Below are 18239 nucleotides of genomic sequence, written 5' to 3'. Positions count from 1 at the left end.
AGCAAGATCGTAAGATCATTCATAGACATAGTGGTTTTAGGGGCACTGTCATGATTGCCGGTATTATTGCTTCGTTCATTTGGACTCTGAGATGTAGCCATGTTGTTGACCTTCAAGATGTTTCTAATATAGAGATTCTCTCTAGGATTTGGGAGAGATCATTCACTTTCGAGGAAGATGGAGCAAATGGGAAGAAGAGGTGCTTTCATGCGGACATGGTATTCTAGTTCTTTTTTCCACCTAGTTCCTCATATTGTATGGCAATATAGCCCACCAGATTGGTTGTTTGATAAACCATTGTACTTATGATGCACTTAGTTGCTCTTTACAATGCTTTCCTTGTATTGTGTATTTTCTACCTCCCCGTCCCCTTGGCGGGGCGGGGGGAGTGTTCCCTTTGAGGTGCCATTATTAGAACTTTCTTTTCTTTGAGGAAAAAAAGCTAAAAGATAAGGACGGTTGCATTTGAGCTTTTAGCAGTTAAAGAAAATCTCAATAATTTGGTTGTAGCATAAGCATGAAGTCAGTTGACAGGACCTATTGTGCCGTTTGACATTTCCATTTTGACAATGAAAAATGATTGGTTTAGTTTTGTGTCTGAACTAATGAAGGTTGAGCATCAAGTTCTACTTTTTGATATGCTTTTCAAGTTAAAATACATTTTGAGATTTTGGTATTCCAAAGCAAATCTTGATAATGATTAAAGTTAGAAAACAAACGGCTTGAGAGATAGACAGGTTAGATTTCTAAATTTGTGCTTAGCTTATTCTACATCCAAATTATTTTGCTAACTCTGTTTTTGCTATGGCTATAGGTTAGCAGTCGCAACTTAGATCAGGTTAGAAAGTTAAAGAGCCGCATGACAAGACTGACAGCCCGTGTACAAAAGGTAGATTTCAATCAATTTCTGATAATTAGCACTTTGTATACAGGATTGATGTCTATCATGAAGTTAAGCATTGTTTTGTACAGTGTGTGTTGTCCATGCAGTTGGCTTTCCAAACCCTTTCATGTGCTTTTCACAATGTTTTTCTTCTCTTGTACCACAGATTATAAGACTCGGGAAACCCAAGTATGTTTACCTGCTTATATTTTGTAAGGAGTTGCAGCTCTGGACATGTTGTGGGCATCCATCCTTTATTCCAACACTTTTACTTCTTCAGCCAGATATCACCTTCATCATCTACTGCCGCCATCTGCTGTCCACACTTGAATAGGAGCTATAGCATACTGTCCAGCCCGATTGCCATCATCCCAGGCTGCTGCCATGCCTTTGGAGGATGTCACTTGTACTTAAGAGGACCCACCACTGTTGCTGTAGCTGAAACACGGCCTTTTCAGCTGCTGTCCAGCTTACTAGATGTCTGCCTGGCTAGTCTACTGCTCTGTCCAGCCTCTCCCATTGCCATGCAGTCTTGTCATATCAGTAGTCCTTGTTGTCATCATTAGAGCTTTTGTTGGAGCTCAGCTGGGGATGTACAGCAGTTCAAGGAGAGTGAGAGTGAAAGTATGATTAGATTTGAGTGTACCAACAATGTGTTGGTACACAAAGAATAAAATGTATTTATACTTAGGGCATATTAAGGGTGCATTCACATGTACAATTGAATAGTGTGTGTGTTCTATACACAAAGGTCAAACGGGCCTTTATCCCAACAACCTCCCACTTAAAGGTCCGAAGTGAACCTCTAACCAACTCCCACTAGTCATATGCAATACTCATGCTGAGCTTTGCTTAGAGCTTTGCTTAGACTTTTAGTGAGAACATCTGCAGGGTTGTCGTGTGTTTTGATCTTGGTCAATGTGATTAGACCATCTTCTAGAATCTGTCTGATGAAGTGATATCACACATCTATATGCTTTGTGCGTGGATGATACATGGCATTCTTAGCCAGATACACAACACTCTGGCTATCACATCCCAAATTGCAGTACCCATAGACATGCCGAGATCCTCTGCAAGTCTGCTCAACCATATAGCTTTCTTAGAAGCTTCCGTAGTTGATATGTATTCAGCTTCAGTAGTACTCAGTGCGATGATGTTCTGCAATGTGGAACACCAAGAAACAGCCCCACTAGCAACTGTAAAGGCATAACTGGTGGTGGATCTACTAGTGTCCAAGTCACCTGCCATGTTTGCATCACAATAACCTTGCAAACTAAGTGCACTTTGCCCATAGCTCAAATACACTTTCTTTGTGTACCCTTTAGGTATCGAAGAATACACTTGACAGCCTCCCAATGTGTTTTGCCAGGATTTGGCGTAAACCTACTAACAACTCCCACTGCATGAGCAATGTTTGGACGAGCAAGAACCGTAGCATACATAAGAGAGCCACAAGTTGATGCATAAGGGACTCCCTTCATAGCATTTGCTTCCACGTCATCTTTTGGGCTATTGGCTTTACTAAGCTTAAGATAAGGAGGTAAGGGTACCCCAAAAGGCTTAGCTTCAGCCATGTTAAATCTGTCCAATACCTTTTAAATGTACTTTTGAGATAAAAACAACAATTTCTGCATTCTATCTCTGCGAATCCTCATGCCCAAAATATACTTTGCATTCCCCAAATCTTTCATGGAGAAGGCTGATTTCAGCTGAATTTTGAGAGTATCCAAGCTAATCTTTCTTTTTCTAGCTAGCAACATATCATCCACATACAAAACAAGTATAATGGGGCTGCCATCTATATCCTTTTTCATGTATAAACAATGATTTGCATGGCTGCGTGTAAACCCATGAGATAGCATAAAAGTGTCAAACTTTTTGTACCACTACCGTAGTGCTTGCTTCAGCCCATACAGGCTGCGTTTTAGTTTACACACCATCTGTTCTTTTCTAGGAACTACAAAGTTCTCTGGCTGTTTTATGTAAATTTCCTCATCAATGTCACCATACAAGAAAGCTGTTTTTATATCCATTTGGTGTAGCTCTAAGTCCAATACAGCATTGAGAGCAAAAAGAACATGTAGAGCGGTCATCTTCACAATAGGTGAGAAGACCTCTTGGAAGTCAATTCCTTCCTTCTGTGCATACTCTTTAGCAACCAGTCTTGCCTTGTACTTGGGTTTCCCATCAATTGTCTTTACTTTGTACAGCATTTGTTTGGAAGAGACTTCCTTCCTTTGGGCAACGACACAAGATCCCAAGTATCATTTGCATACAAAGATTTAATCTCTTTCCGTATAGCTAGCTTCCACTTACTGCTGAATTCGCATGACTTGGCCTCTTTGTATGTAAGAGGCTCACCCTCATCTGTAAGCATTACACAATGCAAGGAGGGGTCAAACCTATGTGGTTGTCTTCTTACGCGTGTAGACTTGCGTACCCAATGATCAACATTTTCAGGAATTAGGTCTACATTTGGAGATATATTATTTTCAACATTTATTGGCTGCTATAGGCCATTTTCAGCATACTGTTCATGCTATAGAGCACTTGCATTTTCATAATCAGTAAGTCTATCTTGCTGTCCATGACCTCCTTGTGCTCCTATTTGCTGTCCATCATCATCTGGCTCAAAAATAACCGGCTGATCATTAGTTTCAGCCTATAGTATAGCACCATGAGGCTCATTTTTTGAAGTAATAGGTGGCTGCAAATTCTAAAATTTGACTTTTTTCATATTTTCATTAGAGGCTAAAGTACCTTACAGCAATTTTACCTCAGTAAACACAACATTATGGCTGCGAATAATTTTCTTGGACTGAGGTAACTACACTCTGTAGCCAAATTCACCCTCTCACCATAGCCCATGAAAATGCCTTTGGTGGATTTTGGGTCAAGTTTGTTCCTCAGCTCATCTTGAACATGCACAAAAGCATCACAGCCAAATATTTGTAAATGGTCATATGAGGCCGATTTGCTAGACGAAACCTCCTTAGGGATGCCATTATTTAAGGACCTGTTTGGAGAGCGGTCGCAAATGTGAACCGCGGTTTTGAGTGCCTCTCCCCAAAATTCATAAGGGAGATTAGTAGTGGATAGCATGCACCGTACTCTTTCACATAAAGTCCTATTATATCTTTCAGCCACCCCATTTGAAGAAGGGCTGTAAGGAGTTGTCCTTTTGTTATCAGCATGGAACCCTTCTTCACTCAAGCTGACCAATAGATAGTAAACTCTTTTTAATGCCAGGCACATATCAAACATATTTCAACACAAGCTCTTGCCCATTGTCTAAAGATAAGTGTACAATGCCAATCCCATCAATGATGCAAGCATGGTTATTTCCAAGATATACCTTTCCATAACTGCTTGCATTGAATATAGCAAAACACTCCAAGCAAGGAGTTACATGGAAAGAGGCACCAGAGTCTACAATCCAACTCTGAGTGACACCATCATCAATTGACAAAAGTGCATCAATCACATCAGCCTTGGTAATCTGCATATCCTGCATGTGACATACAAGGGCATCATAATCAACTGTACATAATACATCAGCCTCTGTATCGGAAAGCTTCTCTATAACCACAGTGGAGGTCACGTTGGCCTTTTCCTTGCCTTTGGCTGCCTCAAATGTATCGGTCTTATCCTCCTCCTCATCCTTTTTGTCTCCTACATTTTTCTCTCTCTTGTTCCTTTTCGTAATACCTACAATCAGGTTTCTTGTGGCCCTTCCGACCACAGTGATAGCAAGTAATGTCACTCTTTTCCTTTCCTTTGCGTTTACTTCTGTTTCTCTGTCTCGCATTTGCATTTTTCTTTCCAGCTCTGCCTTTTACATTATAAGCTGAATTGTTGCTTTCTCCACTAGACATACGTCTAATTTCTTCATTCAAGATTGAACCCCTCACCCCATCATATGGGAGATTGGGGTTATTGCTGAGAGAAGCCACTAAGATCTCCCAAGAGTCAAGTAGTATCATGATAAAAAAGATCGCCTTCAACTTATCATGAAAGTCCAAATTTGCATCCTTGAGCTGATTTAAAATGCCACTGAAGTACTCAGGTGCAGGCTTTGACTCATCTAGTTGCATATTCACCAACTTGCGCATTAAATGCATCTGATTAATAGGTGTGGTGATCTCATAGGTCGTTTTCAGCTTCTCCCATATTGCATAACTTATATCTAAACCCTTAATGTCTGTCAAGATGTCATGAGTGACACTCATCTTAATGTAAGTCACAACCTTTTTGTTTACTCTGGCCCAATTTGCATGAGACATTTGTGTGGGTTTATCTTCCTACAAAGCATCCTCACAATCCTTTAGGAACAATATGCCTTGCATACCGTCTTTCCAAAGGTCAAAGCCATGACCATCAAACCGTTTGATTTCCATCAAACTCTTGATGTCTGAACTGGAAGAAGTTGTAGCCATTTTATCACGAACACAAGAGTAAATGCCCTGGACTGTAAAAGCACAAGTTGAACCAGCAAACACATTGCTGTTCTTTCTCAAATAGTAATAAATCTCTGCTGTTCATACATGAACCAGCCACCACAGGGGCAAAAAATGCAGAAATTTACTAGATTTTGCACAAAGCCCCAAAATTTTAGGTCCAAAAGGTGCATAAATGTCAGCCAATTTGACCTAGCTGAGCAAAATCTAGTTTGATGTCCCATCCGTTGCGTGAGCCTGGTCAGCTGCCCACTACTCGTTGATCGGTTGCATGACTGACGCGATGCCTTTGTCGCCTGGCTCCTTGCGTCCGCTAGACCCCGCTGCCCAGTCACGTCGGCTGGTTTCACTGGCACCTGGTCTCCATGTATTGCCTCGCCTCCATGCTGGTCCCCGCGTATGCGTGCCGCCTAGTCGCGACCTATCTGCTATACTGGTGATGGCCCGTGCTGCTGAATGTCCCGTGCGCCTGTTGCCCGACGGTCACACACAGCCCAGTCACCTGTCAGTGGTCTCAGGAAGCGCACGAAATCTGTGATCTGATACGAGTAGTTGGAGCTCAGCTGGGGATGTACAGCAGTTCAAGGAGAGTGAGAGAGTGAGAGTGAAAGTACGATTAGATTTGAGTGTACCAACAATGTGTTGGTACACAAAGAATAAAATGTATTTATACTTAGGGCATATTAAGGGTACATTCACATGTACAAGTGAATAGTGTGTGTGTACTATACACGGAGGTCAAACGGGCCTTTATCCCAACAGCTGTTGCATTTTCAGCCTGCAGCCTTCATTTCATCTACCTAGTGGCCAGCTTGCTATCATTATCATCTTCCTTATCATCAACTTCCGTTGGAGCTGTGTTTCGGCCTGCAACACCTGCATTTTGCTGTTTAGAGTCCCTTAGAGACATATTACTGCTCAAAGGACCGTGTTTTACTTCCCCCCACCGCTGCTCATATCATCAGCCCCAGCGGACTACTGCTGTTGCATTTTGGGATCCGCCACAAAGTACAACACACTCACAGAGCTGATCTCAACTGTTGAAGTTGTTGCTAGGTGCTGCCCACACCCGTTGCTATCAAACACAGCCTATTCTGTTGCTGCCAGCTTGCCTAGTTGTTTAATCCCATAGCTAAAGTTAAAATCAAGAATATGGCTACAAATGACAGAGTTCAATCTTTCTTGATAATTCCACAATGCCCACAAAAAATAATCCCTCATTAAAAAAACTGCCCAGCTGCTTGTGCTACCACCCAGCCCTATTGATATCTGCAAGCCCTGTCGCCATCATCAAAATGCTGCATTTTCAGCTTGCGATGTGCCTTTCATCCACCGGGAGGACAGCTTGCCATCATCGTCTTTCTCATCATCGATTGCCCTTGCAACTTTGTTTCAGCTTGCATCACCTGCATTTTACTGTTTGGAGCCCCTCAGAGACATCTTGCTGATTGGAGGACCATGTTTGGCTCACTCCATCTTTGCTCACATCTTCAGCCCCCCTGAATTGCTATTGCTGCCTTTTTGGATCCATCACAAGTACAACACACTCTTGGAAATCACACAGTGAACTCAAACAAGAGTACAAAATGTGAAAAGTAGAAGAGATGTATCTGATGAATGAATTTATGAATGAAGAAGTTATAAATGTGGGTGCTTAAGGAGTAGAGATATCCAACAACCGCTGACTTGTGTGAGCAGGCTGAGGGAGAGTGCCTGAGATTGTTGTCCTCCATGTATGGATCCTAATGTGGTCAATTGGAGCTGAGGGTAATGAAATGCAGCAGCTAAGGGCCATTCGGTGATGAAAGATGCTGAATATGATGTTGTTGAGCAGTTGGCAGTAGAAACACATACTTATGGGAGATGTTGTAACAAACGTGGACAATGTTGGACAGCAGTCTGGACCTGAAATCACAGATCTTTAGAGGCTGGAGATGGATGGGTAACAGTACTCAAAGGTGAATTAGACGGGATGCAGACTAAAATGCAGCAGCTGAAGACGTATAGGAAGCAAGGAACCAATAGGGAAGAACCTCCAACCAGCTAGTAGCAGCATTGGCAAACTAGGTGATACTAGGTGGCAGCTTTTGGGATCGAGGTTGAAGGCTGATGATGAGGGCAATGATGATAATCAAGGCAATGGCATTGAATGTAGGATAAGGGATGAAAGTGATGTGCGCATTGAGTCCCTTTTATAGAATATGCTGGAGCCAAAAAATTTGGATTGTTGTACAAAAAAGCAACAATGCCTTTTTGGGTTGTTCAATGAGCTTGGAAAATGCCAAAAAAGTACGATCATGTAGAATGCAAGTTTTGGTAGCTGAACACCCCCCTTAAGGCCAAAAAGGGAGACCGAGGAGAGTGAAGAGAGGACTTGGCCTTGAATGATCAAGCCCTTGCTGCCATCAACCCAACTCCTTGCCCATGACCATGCTGACTGTGAGGGTCAGGAGTGTTGGCTGCCATGAGCTCTCTATAGAGCTTTGTATAGATCATCTCCTTGTTGACCTCTTGATGCACACTAGTAGAGCATCACCCATTAACTTGAAGGTATTGACAATTGACATTCACTTGCACATAAAGGTAAAATTTGTAAAGCATGAAGTTGGAAACTTAAAAATGAACTTAGGTTTTGATGCTTATGGTTTAATATTTATGACTAAGAGACAATGAACACGGAAGATGAATAGATACAATGGTCAATGCAGTAAACACACTATTCAAAATGAATACAAAACCTCCAACTCCCATGTCTCTGAAGGACTGTGGAAGAAATTATGAGTTGGAGAGTGTATCACACTATGTACAGATCTTGAAATGCAATAGACAGCCTTTGAATATGATTACTAGCTGCAAATATAGACTTGTAGAGTTTGGATCAGGTTGAAAACACTAGTGGCAGAATGAAATAGTGGGCAGCAGGCTAGGGGAGATCAGTAGGATGAAGGCAATAACAGCTGGTTGCAAAACACAGCTGTCAGCTAGTAAACACAGCTGTTTGAAGCCTCTTTGACAGTAGGCAATGCACTAAGAATAGTGCAAACAGGCTGGAAAGCTGCCTCCTGCAGCAATCGCAAGACGTTGAGGGCTGTACACTGATTGCTAGATGTTGATGAAGGCTGGTCAATGCTACAAACTGAGGTATTTGACAGGAGGGGTACAAACATCAGTGGAGAAGTTGGCATCAACTGATGGAGGAGTTAAAAATACAAGATAGGCTGATTGGACTTCTTGAGTCCTATTTACAGATCAGTGGATCCTCCCAAATTAGGGTTTGACTTGTGGGACATAGACACTCTCTAAGAAAGTTTGGTAATTTAATGAAAGTTTGGCAATAACCATGTTTTTGGGATGAATTAAAGAGCTAATCAAATTATGATGCATTTTTTAGCTCAACAAGCTTCACAAGTGAATCCCTCCTCCTCCAACAAGTGGGAGAAGCAAACATTACATGCCCTCTTTGATCCCCATACCATCCAAGCTCCTCAACCATTGCATTTTGGTCATCTATAGGAACAACATGAGTCTTGTTGCAAGTTGGTCTCATTAGAGCTCTTTGTCAACAATGATGGTGGTTGATGTGTAGGTTGGATGAACCAAAGCTGCAAAACAATGGACGGGCTTATGCATCCATCTCCATCTCTACTCTGCTATGTCAATGAGGTGTGCTCGTTGTGACTTGTGGAATTGTTGTGAGGTCTGGCTTTTGGCTTATCCCATGCATTCACTCTTTTAATAAAACTGCCCAACATTTGGGCTTTCCATGGCTTGAGATTTCTGTACACTTGATTGGGCACTCTTGAACAAGGGCCAATCCCAAAGCCCCTTGTCTATGAGAAATGAACTTTCAACCTTTGTGCCACACCATGGTGACACTCTGCACAAGACTTGCACACCCATTTTGTTGTGCCACTTCCACCATTTCTTGAAGCATCCATGGTGACATTACTCCATAAAGGAGTGGCCTTCCTTTGCACAATGATAAACTGAGTTGTTTAACTAATAATAAACTGGTTTATAAATCATGGGTGATGGCATCATGGACCATGGTTGTGGCCTAACTCCAAAGTGGTAGAAGAGGAAAAGAAAGAATAGGACATGAAAAATGTGAATAGGAGAAGAAAAAGAGAGAATTCCTGACCGTATCTGTAAACTTCTCATTGTTGGGTCTCCGTCACACATGTACGATGTGATTCATTAAATAGATTGGTTCAGCTCTGAGCAAGCAGCAATTGCAAATCTGAAATCAGATTCCCTTTTCTGGCTGTAGCCTGTTATGGTAAATGGACAGCAGTTACATAATTGTTGTTTGCAAAGAATACGAGAAGAAGAAAAAGTAATGAGTCATGACTTATCACATGCAGGAGCAGCCCATCCAATAAATGCAAGGTGAAAGAGGTCGGAGGGGAAGTTCAGCCTTTAGATAGGCGATAGTAGCAGCCATGAATCACAAGCTGAAAGAGTTTGGCCTAGCTGACAGATGGGAGTTAGGGTCAACATAAACGCAGCTGCATGTTGTTGCACCAATTGTGGATGCCATCACTAGAACACATCAAAAAGCGCCAAGCGTGGAATTTGGATGGTACAAATGTAAGGAACTGCTTTTAATAGGCCAAAAAGAAGTACATCCGACTCAAAAAAGGCATTAATGATCCAACATCCCAGCGCCAACCCCCCCCCACAAAAAAAAAAAGCCGACTCAAGATTGTGACCATAAAGATCAATTTAAATGTTTCCTATGTTTCTGAAACGCTTGCCCCTTTCCTATGATTCCTATGCGTAGGAAACACGTTTCTCGGATAGCATGGAGAGGGAACATGTTTCTCAGCAACTATGGATTGAGCTCTCTTGCTGATCATATTGGCCTAGAGAGATTGTTATGATGGCTGGGAAAGCATGGAGAGGCCATTGGCAATGATGATGTCATGTATGATCAAGAGTAAGGCCTCCAATTGGCACCTCAATGTCAGAGTAAAGGGCAACACTTATGGTTGTGGAGGCACTTCGGAGTGGTGACTTTCTTTCACAAATTATGGGATCTTTTACACCACAGAGACCTTAGATTGGCATGGACCTCCTCCAGAGAGCTACTAGTAGTGGAGGGTGAGAGGAAATGCTGGTATTTAGAGCATGCATGGGCTGGACATTTGAGCTGAATTTGGTTATCAAGGCCAATATTCTAGGGGTTGAGATAGGGAGGACTTGGATTTCGCCGCTACTCCCACTCCCTCTAGGACCGAAGATGAGGTTGAGCCACTTCTCGTGCCTCTTTGAGGATGGAGTTATTATTTGGCCACAATATACAAACACTTCTCTCCCTCACGACATGCAAGCTACTATTAGATAGATTTGCATCTCCTCCCATAGGTTGAGGACAAAGACATGCACATGGACAAACATCCCAATAAAGGGGATATGTCAGCTTTGTCGCCGAGAGCCTAAGACGCAGAACGCTATGTATAGTGTACTATGACATATGGGGGAGGTATCATTGCCTTCCTCATGAGGGCTTTGGACCTCTCCATTGTGTTAGCCTAGCCAAAGGGACCCATGCAGAGAGTAATGACAATTCTTTTCCATAGATTAGACCATACAAGCACCACTAGTTTAGTAGAGACAAAGCCACTTGGTTGCACTACACCTATCCCACACCGTGGAGTCACTTTGGATAGGGCCATTCACTTCGTCCAAGCATGACGACCTTGATTACTAGGGCCACAACCGACGGGCCTATATCATAGTGAGATTAGAGCCATCATTGTGATGCACGACAGACTCACCCTTAGGCACATCAGCAAGTAGTCCTAGGCCACATTATGGTTGGGATCATGTGTTGACCTTGAGATCTAGAGAGGGAGTTGAGGAAATTTGGCAAGAGCTTCATTGCTTTTACTGACCTAATATCTAGATATCTTGTACATACAATTCTTAGATGCTTAATACTAGTCTTAGAACAGGATGGTATTGTTTACTTTCAGGATGAGATGACATTATATGGATGTACTTTGGTTTTGTCTCATAGGCCACATTGGCCATTTGCAGATGTTAATAGATCTTTGTTTCATACTTTCTTTTCTTTCTTGTGTGACTCTCTCAAGCCTCGAGTCTTGACTAACCCTTTATTATGTACTCCAGGTTTTGCCTACATGTATGACTTAAACCTTACTATGTGCAGCACTTTTTTATGTAGTATGTACTCATTTTACAGCATCGAGTGGTCTTAATATATTGTGCACACTCATTTTGTTTTTACTAGTGCAAAATGATCTTTAGAGTGATGCTTTTAGAGTGCCTTTGAATGGTTGTGAAGTGTTTACCTCAGAATCATGCAAATTTTCTATTTTTACCGGCTTTCAAATGTCCCATTCCCAGAATGGGCCTTCCCATTCCCATTTCCCATTCCCCATTGTTGGTAGCTATGACCTATTGACCTAAATGAGCAATTTCCTTGAATTTTGAAAACTACCCACAAATTTTCGAATTTGGCTGCACAAAACATGTATATATGTGTCATTTTTGTGTACCTAATACAGTACTTTATCTGAAACCTCTCACATGATATGTGTATCTATCACATACTTACCTAACACATGTAACCACCTTGATATGTGTGTCTACACACACTTACCTAACATATGTAACCGCCTTGATCAAGCCCCTAAAAATATTGCTTCACTGTATTGGTTGACCAAAGTGGCTTAAATATATTGCTGATCACAGGTTATTGCTATTATATTAACAAACTATCTGATTTTAGGATTGGTTATTTGGTGCACGGTTGCATCCAGATGCACACTAAAGGGGTCTAATACGTTCAGTACATTTGTAATGTGCCTAGTATAACTAATGTTTGATCATCATATAATACTTTGATAGCTGCTTATAAAATCTGTATGCCATTCCCCACTAAACAATCTGTCCCATCCCCAATAACCACGAAAAAGAAAATTGCATCCATACGCACATCTAGGGATTCTAATAGGTTCAGTTGCATATACATGGCATGTTTTGGCCCAAATTAGTGATTTCCTTGGATTCTGATAATCTGCCACAAAATTTCCAAATTGGCTGCACAATTTTTAAAAAAAATAAAAATAAAAATATATTTGTCATTTTTGTGTAACTAATGTACTTGATATGAAACTGAACACATGATATGCATACCTATCGCAGACCTACCTAATGTATATAACCACCTTGATCAAGCCCCTAGAGATATTACTATATTGTTGACCAAAGTGTCTTTAACTATATTGCTGATCACAGGTTATAACTTACTGCTAATACATTCACAAAATATCTGACTTTAGGATGGGTAATTTGGTGCATGTGTTTGTCACATTCATGTGCATGCTAAATTCTCAAGAACAGCTGAGATGTCTGCTATCAATAGCTTTTAAAATTTACTCTCAATGCTCCTTTGGTTGCACCACAATAATTCTTATTAAAAGTTCCATATTTGTAGGTACGAGATGAGTTGGGGCAGCTGCTGGATGATGAGAGCGATATGGCGGACCTCTTTCTTACTCGAAAGCTGGCAAGTGGAGCCTCTCCTTCAGGTGGTTCACCAGAGCCACAATGGGTTGCAGGGTCACCTACAATTGGCTCTAAAATCTCCCGGGCTAGTAGAGTCAGTGGTGGAACCTATGGCTCGGATAATGATGTTGAGCAACTTGAAATGTTACTGGAGGCAGGCCACCATGACCATTATCCTTGCAGATTTGCAAAATATGTGTATGTTCTGTCATTATGTCAATGGCAAGTTATTGACATATTGAAGACTGTTTTTGTTGGTTACAGTAAGATGATTCATTCTGCAGTGTTGAGTTTCAAAGATATCCATAGATTTTTGAAACTTTCTCATTGATCATTTATCATTAAAAAGCATCGTTGACAGCAAATGATTTGTTAAAGTGTCATTCTTTTGTACAGTACAGCTTTTTTTCTTCTAAAAGCTTCTTATCAAGGAGCTGATAGAACACCTTGTCTGCTCTCTTTATTTAAAGTTGATAAATTGATATCAATCTAAATGACAGAACTTTTTGATAATTTGCAGGCTTACTTCATGCAGATTGATGGTACTCTCAATAAACTCTTAACAGTTAAGTATATGTTGCACCTGTCCAGTCATGTGTGGCATTATCTTTTACATGGAGATTATGTACACATACATGTTATGCTTCATGCAGCTTCGGGAGTATATAGATGATACAGAGGATTACATCAATATTCAGGTTGGTGACTCCATTAATTTTCTTTCTTAGTGCTGCCTTCCTGACTTTCTTCTCAAGCCAAGCAAAAATTTTGCAGCTCGATAATCACCGGAATCAACTTATTCAGGTATGGTTATACAATAGTTCTCTTATTGGTTGCACAACACATTATTTTGCTTTTAATATGTTGATGTTTTTAATCAATTAGAAAGCTCTATTTTCTGATCTTTTTTCTTAAAAAAGCTGTGGTCTTTGTTGATCAAATGTACATTTGAACGCCAATGTTTTCATCTTATATATGTACTGTTTAAAATCGTGCCATCAAAGATTCCACTGGTTTAAAATCCCTTGCATAGCTATAAAAATGGGGTTTTCAATTTCTATATCCAAATTGTGGTATGTCTTGGCAGCTTGAACTGGTCTTGAGCGCAGGAACTGTAGTGTTGGCTATATTTTCTTCTGTAGCAGGGGTTTTTGGCGTGAACCTACCTTATTCATGGAATAAGGGTCACAATTATATGTTTAAATGGGTAAATTTGGAGAACCTCTTTCTTCTTTTAAATTTGGAATATCCTTTGATGGCTGGCTGTTAACATCCATGTATATAAGATGGCGTGCAGGTTGTCATGGTCACCGGAATTATGTGTGTGGCCTGTTTTTCGACCATCATTCTTTATGCTCGCCACAAAGGGCTCATAGGCTGATGGCCAGCATGGGCTTCATATGTTTTGTATATATGGAAGATCTGATTTAGAGCAGTCTGTTCTGCATGACCAAGTCAAAAACTCGAAGGGTTCCTCCTCACATTCAAAATATGCCTTCTCTTAGACCAATGACAACTGCTAACATTTGGAATTCTGTTCTTTGCAATTGAGATCCAATATGTACTCTCCTCCATGAAGAACCATAAAATACAACCACATGTCATGTAAGGAAAGGCTTGTAAATGTGGAATCTGTATCTACCTTAGCTCTGTACTCTTTTAATATCCTATTTAAGTCGATGCTTGATTATGTTGCATTTAAGGGTACTTGAATTTCGTCCATCACGATTTGGAAAGAGCAAGAAACAATACATCTGCAGATGGTGCAGTTGAGACAGGAACTAGTATTGATAGGTTTCTCAGCAGGACAATTTTTTTACACCAACAGAAAGTTGATGTTCATCTGTACCATGTGGATGGTTCACTTCTTCATCAAGAGACACCCAGACAAATTTTCAAAGTGTCTCATTCACATGGTATTGGTTTCTAAACGTTGGCTTCCAAGGACAGAATGACTGAGGATGACATTTGCAAGAGTTCGTTCTTTCCAATGTGATAATGTGACAGATTGAAGTGTGGACAGTTCATTCTTCATTAAGAGAGAGCCAAACAGATTAGCAAAGTTTTCTGTGTTCATCTGTTTTCGGTTTCTTCACACAATGTTATTATATGCCCTTAGTCTGTATAAGAAAGACAAATTCAAACACGAAAAGATTGTAAAATCTGCAGACAGACACATCCTTTGAGATTTGTATTGAAACAAAACCTGCAAGTTGTTTTGTGTATTAAAGAACCACACTATTTCTAACCCAAAGCCTCGACTGAGTTTAAACGTGATGTGTTAAGTTGAATAGATGTTGCAAAAATATGGCCTAACCAAGGCTTAGTATAACATGAGCGGCAGGCATGTTTATAATGATATGGGTAGGGTTGCAAATGTCATTAATTACAAATGGACCACACTAATCTATGTAGCTTGATAAAGATTTAGATAAGCCAATGAACCAAAAGTTCATATTAAGTGGTTTGTAGGCCAAGTAGCATTGTTTTTTAATTATGGCCATAAGTCGCATTAAGCTCAGCTTGGTACCTTTTAATCCTTTGCCTTAAAATCATATTTGAGAGAGAAAGAGAGAGAGAGAGAGGAAAGAAATTTGTATTAACAACCCTTTAGATGCTCAAAGGTGTATAGGGCAAAGGGACTCAAATCGAACTTCTTAGTTACAATGAACTTCAAGAAGCCATCGGCACTAAAAGGAGGTGCCATGAACACAAAAATGAAAACCAACTATTAAAACTATCAAAGTTACTAATATGTAATGATCCAAGAGTAATTTAGCATTCATGCTCTTTGAACTCTTCTATGATGACTTTGGCACCTCATTAAGTTGTCCATTTGCCCTCCTTTATAGCTATCTTTATCTTGGTAACTTTGCTTGGTCATGCTTTGAAATGTGCTAGTATAAGTTCATGTGTGATCCATAGTTTGCTTGCCTTGAAATATTTTGATGGCTTTAATACTTTAACTTTTTCTTCCATGCTTTTAAATTGTAAAGTTGCTTGATTGTTTCATTACTCAATGACTTGCCAAGGTACATTTTGTTGAACCCCTTTTTCTTCCCTTTTTTTTTTCATTACTAGTCTTAGTTTGCTCTTTAGCATGTATGATTCTAAGCATTATTAGTGTCCTTTACTATGCCATCCTTTAGGGAGGCCTCCTACATGTGTATGGAATGTAATCGTCTTTCGCAAAGAGTGGTAACTACTAAAATGGTGTTTATTATACCTATAGATCAATCTCTTTTGTAATTATTGATTTGTCCTCTTTTTTGCTTTGTAAAAGTGGAGGATGGGAAATAAAGAAAGGCAAACATATGACTTGTCATAAGGTGGTGTTGTTGCATCATGTGATTTGCTACCCCTCTTGATTGATTATGGGTTGGCTAAGCTTTGACCTTTAGAGAGAGGTGGCAATATGTGTGTGTGTGTGTGTGTAGAGGACACGTGGGCCAAGGCAAAAAGTAATGTGAAGACAAGGCAAACATATGACCTGTCATAAGATGGTGTTGTTGCATCATGTGATTTGCAAGCCGTGTTGCAATGAGCCAAAGGTGACGTCTTTTAGAGACTCACTCCAAGTATTGATTAGCATAGGAAGAAATCCTCCTTGCATGGCTAAGTGTACTCTTGAATATCAATTGTAGACATACTAGTTTATTATTCTAGTTAATTTTTGGTGAGTTGTAGTATTATTCCAACTTTAGAACAGAGTCACGAGTAAGATGTAGAAATTTACAATGTGTAAAGAAGTATGGATTTTCAATTCTTTGTGATGAATAGGGATATTGTATATTGTAGCCACTTGTAGTCTCTCTCTCTATGTGAGATCTACACATGAATAGCAATTCAAGCTCCATAACAATTTAACTTTGTATTGGTAATATCATTGAACTTCAACTGATCTCCTCAATAGCCAATTTGGGTTCTTTGAATCTATAATTGTCAACCTTGTTATTTTTTTCACTAGTTGATGAAGGATCATCTTACTCTAATTGCACATTAAACTTATTAGATGCTTCAAGCTAGGATTTTCACACCTAAGTAATAAGCATCAAAAGCATAGATATACAAGCCATTAAAACATTATCCCTACATATACATTTGTGTGTGCTTCTTTAGGTATATCTAATTTTTAGGCCCTTTAGTATCTCTGAGCACTTCTTATTTTATTGCAATAATGCACACTTGGAAGGCCCTTTAGCTAATTACATGACCTATTTATTCCACAAATCCACACACATTGTTGCACATTCTAACCTATATACACACACCACTACCTCCTACTGCCTTTCAAAAGCCAAAGAAAATCATTGTAGTGGCATAATGATAATGATCCTTATGTGCCATCATTATGAGTATCGATACTCTATGTTTTATGGATGAATTGTTCAAGAAGTGGCATTAGAGTCCTTATATGTATGTTTGATATTTTCATATTCTTTACTTCCAACAAGTCCTAATATTTTATTTTGGTAGGCCATTACTATTAAATAAAGAATGTGAAGATGGTGAAGGTTTCAAAGGGAAATGGAAGATGAAGAGGTTGCAAAAGAGGTTGTTCTAAGTGAAGTGCCATGTGATTTTGCTTCTCCCAAATGAGCAAGCCTATTCTTGGAAACTTTGTGCAATAAATGAAGTTGATGTGAAGTGTATGATCATCCACAAGATGAAATGATATTAACATTGTGTTGTAGTTACATTGTTCAAACTAGATGCCATTATTGTTACAAAGTTACACATTAATCAAGCACATATAAATGTACATGTTTTGTGGTTACATTGTTCATGCTAGATGCCATTATTGTTATAAAGTAACAGATTACTCGAGCACATATGAAAGTACTTGGTGTTTCCAACATGATTGCAATGTAACACAGAGATTTTTCATTTTAATTGCATACAAAATGCAATTTTTGATAGTTTACATAAGTATGATGGCACGAGGGAAGCAAAGTTGCAATGTGTTAAGCATGGCAACTTTGCTTCCCTTGCAAGTTGCTTTGTTGTAACTTTGAGCAACTGAGCATTTCTTACGTGCTAGGAATGCTCATGGTCTTTTTTTTAATAAAAATGCTTGTATCTAGGTTGGCTATTTCTTGAGGCAATTAACGCATGAAAAATGTGTGTTACGTATAGTATACTAGCTCTCTCTCACTAGCTACACTTTGCATGGTGTTGTGTTATTACAAAGCTCAAGAGGTTGTGCCTCACTTGGCTTGTATTCTTTGTGAGAAAAGCAAAGTAGCCATGCTATCAAAAAAGAGAACGGAAGGAAACATAATTGAAAACATGCAAAGCAGAATGTCAAAACTAAAACAGAGCAATAAAAAACAAGAACTATGAAAATGCCATGTAAATAA

General features: G+C 39.8%; 1 protein-coding gene across 4 annotated transcripts in view; it reads left to right on the top strand.

The window, feature by feature from the left end:
• The window catches only part of LOC148021404 (magnesium transporter MRS2-I-like), a 28582-nt gene extending 13435 nt beyond the window's left edge, over positions 1 to 15147 (top strand). The window contains exons 6-12 of one of the 4 annotated variants that reach the window (XM_087699262.1): positions 815 to 889; positions 12809 to 13033; positions 13400 to 13444; positions 13533 to 13577; positions 13654 to 13683; positions 13967 to 14086; positions 14166 to 15145. In XM_087699262.1, the coding sequence (XP_087555388.1) occupies positions 815 to 889; positions 12809 to 13033; positions 13400 to 13444; positions 13533 to 13577; positions 13654 to 13683; positions 13967 to 14086; positions 14166 to 14255 (630 nt within the window). In that variant the 3' untranslated portion in view covers positions 14256 to 15145. Of the gene's footprint in view, positions 1 to 814; positions 890 to 12808; positions 13078 to 13399; positions 13445 to 13532; positions 13578 to 13653; positions 13684 to 13966; positions 14087 to 14165 lie in introns of those variants that run through there. The other 3 variants (XM_087699263.1, XR_015694716.1, XM_087699264.1) reach the window with 3 other exon arrangements.
• Positions 15148 to 18239: the final 3092 nt, after the last annotated feature.

This window comes from Lygodium microphyllum, chromosome 18, assembly GCF_053477565.2.
Source record: "Lygodium microphyllum isolate KBCC chromosome 18, Lygodium_microphyllum_v1.1.10, whole genome shotgun sequence".
NCBI classification, from domain to species: Eukaryota; Viridiplantae; Streptophyta; class Polypodiopsida; order Schizaeales; family Lygodiaceae; genus Lygodium; species Lygodium microphyllum.
This window is presented reverse-complemented; position numbering and strand designations above follow the sequence as displayed.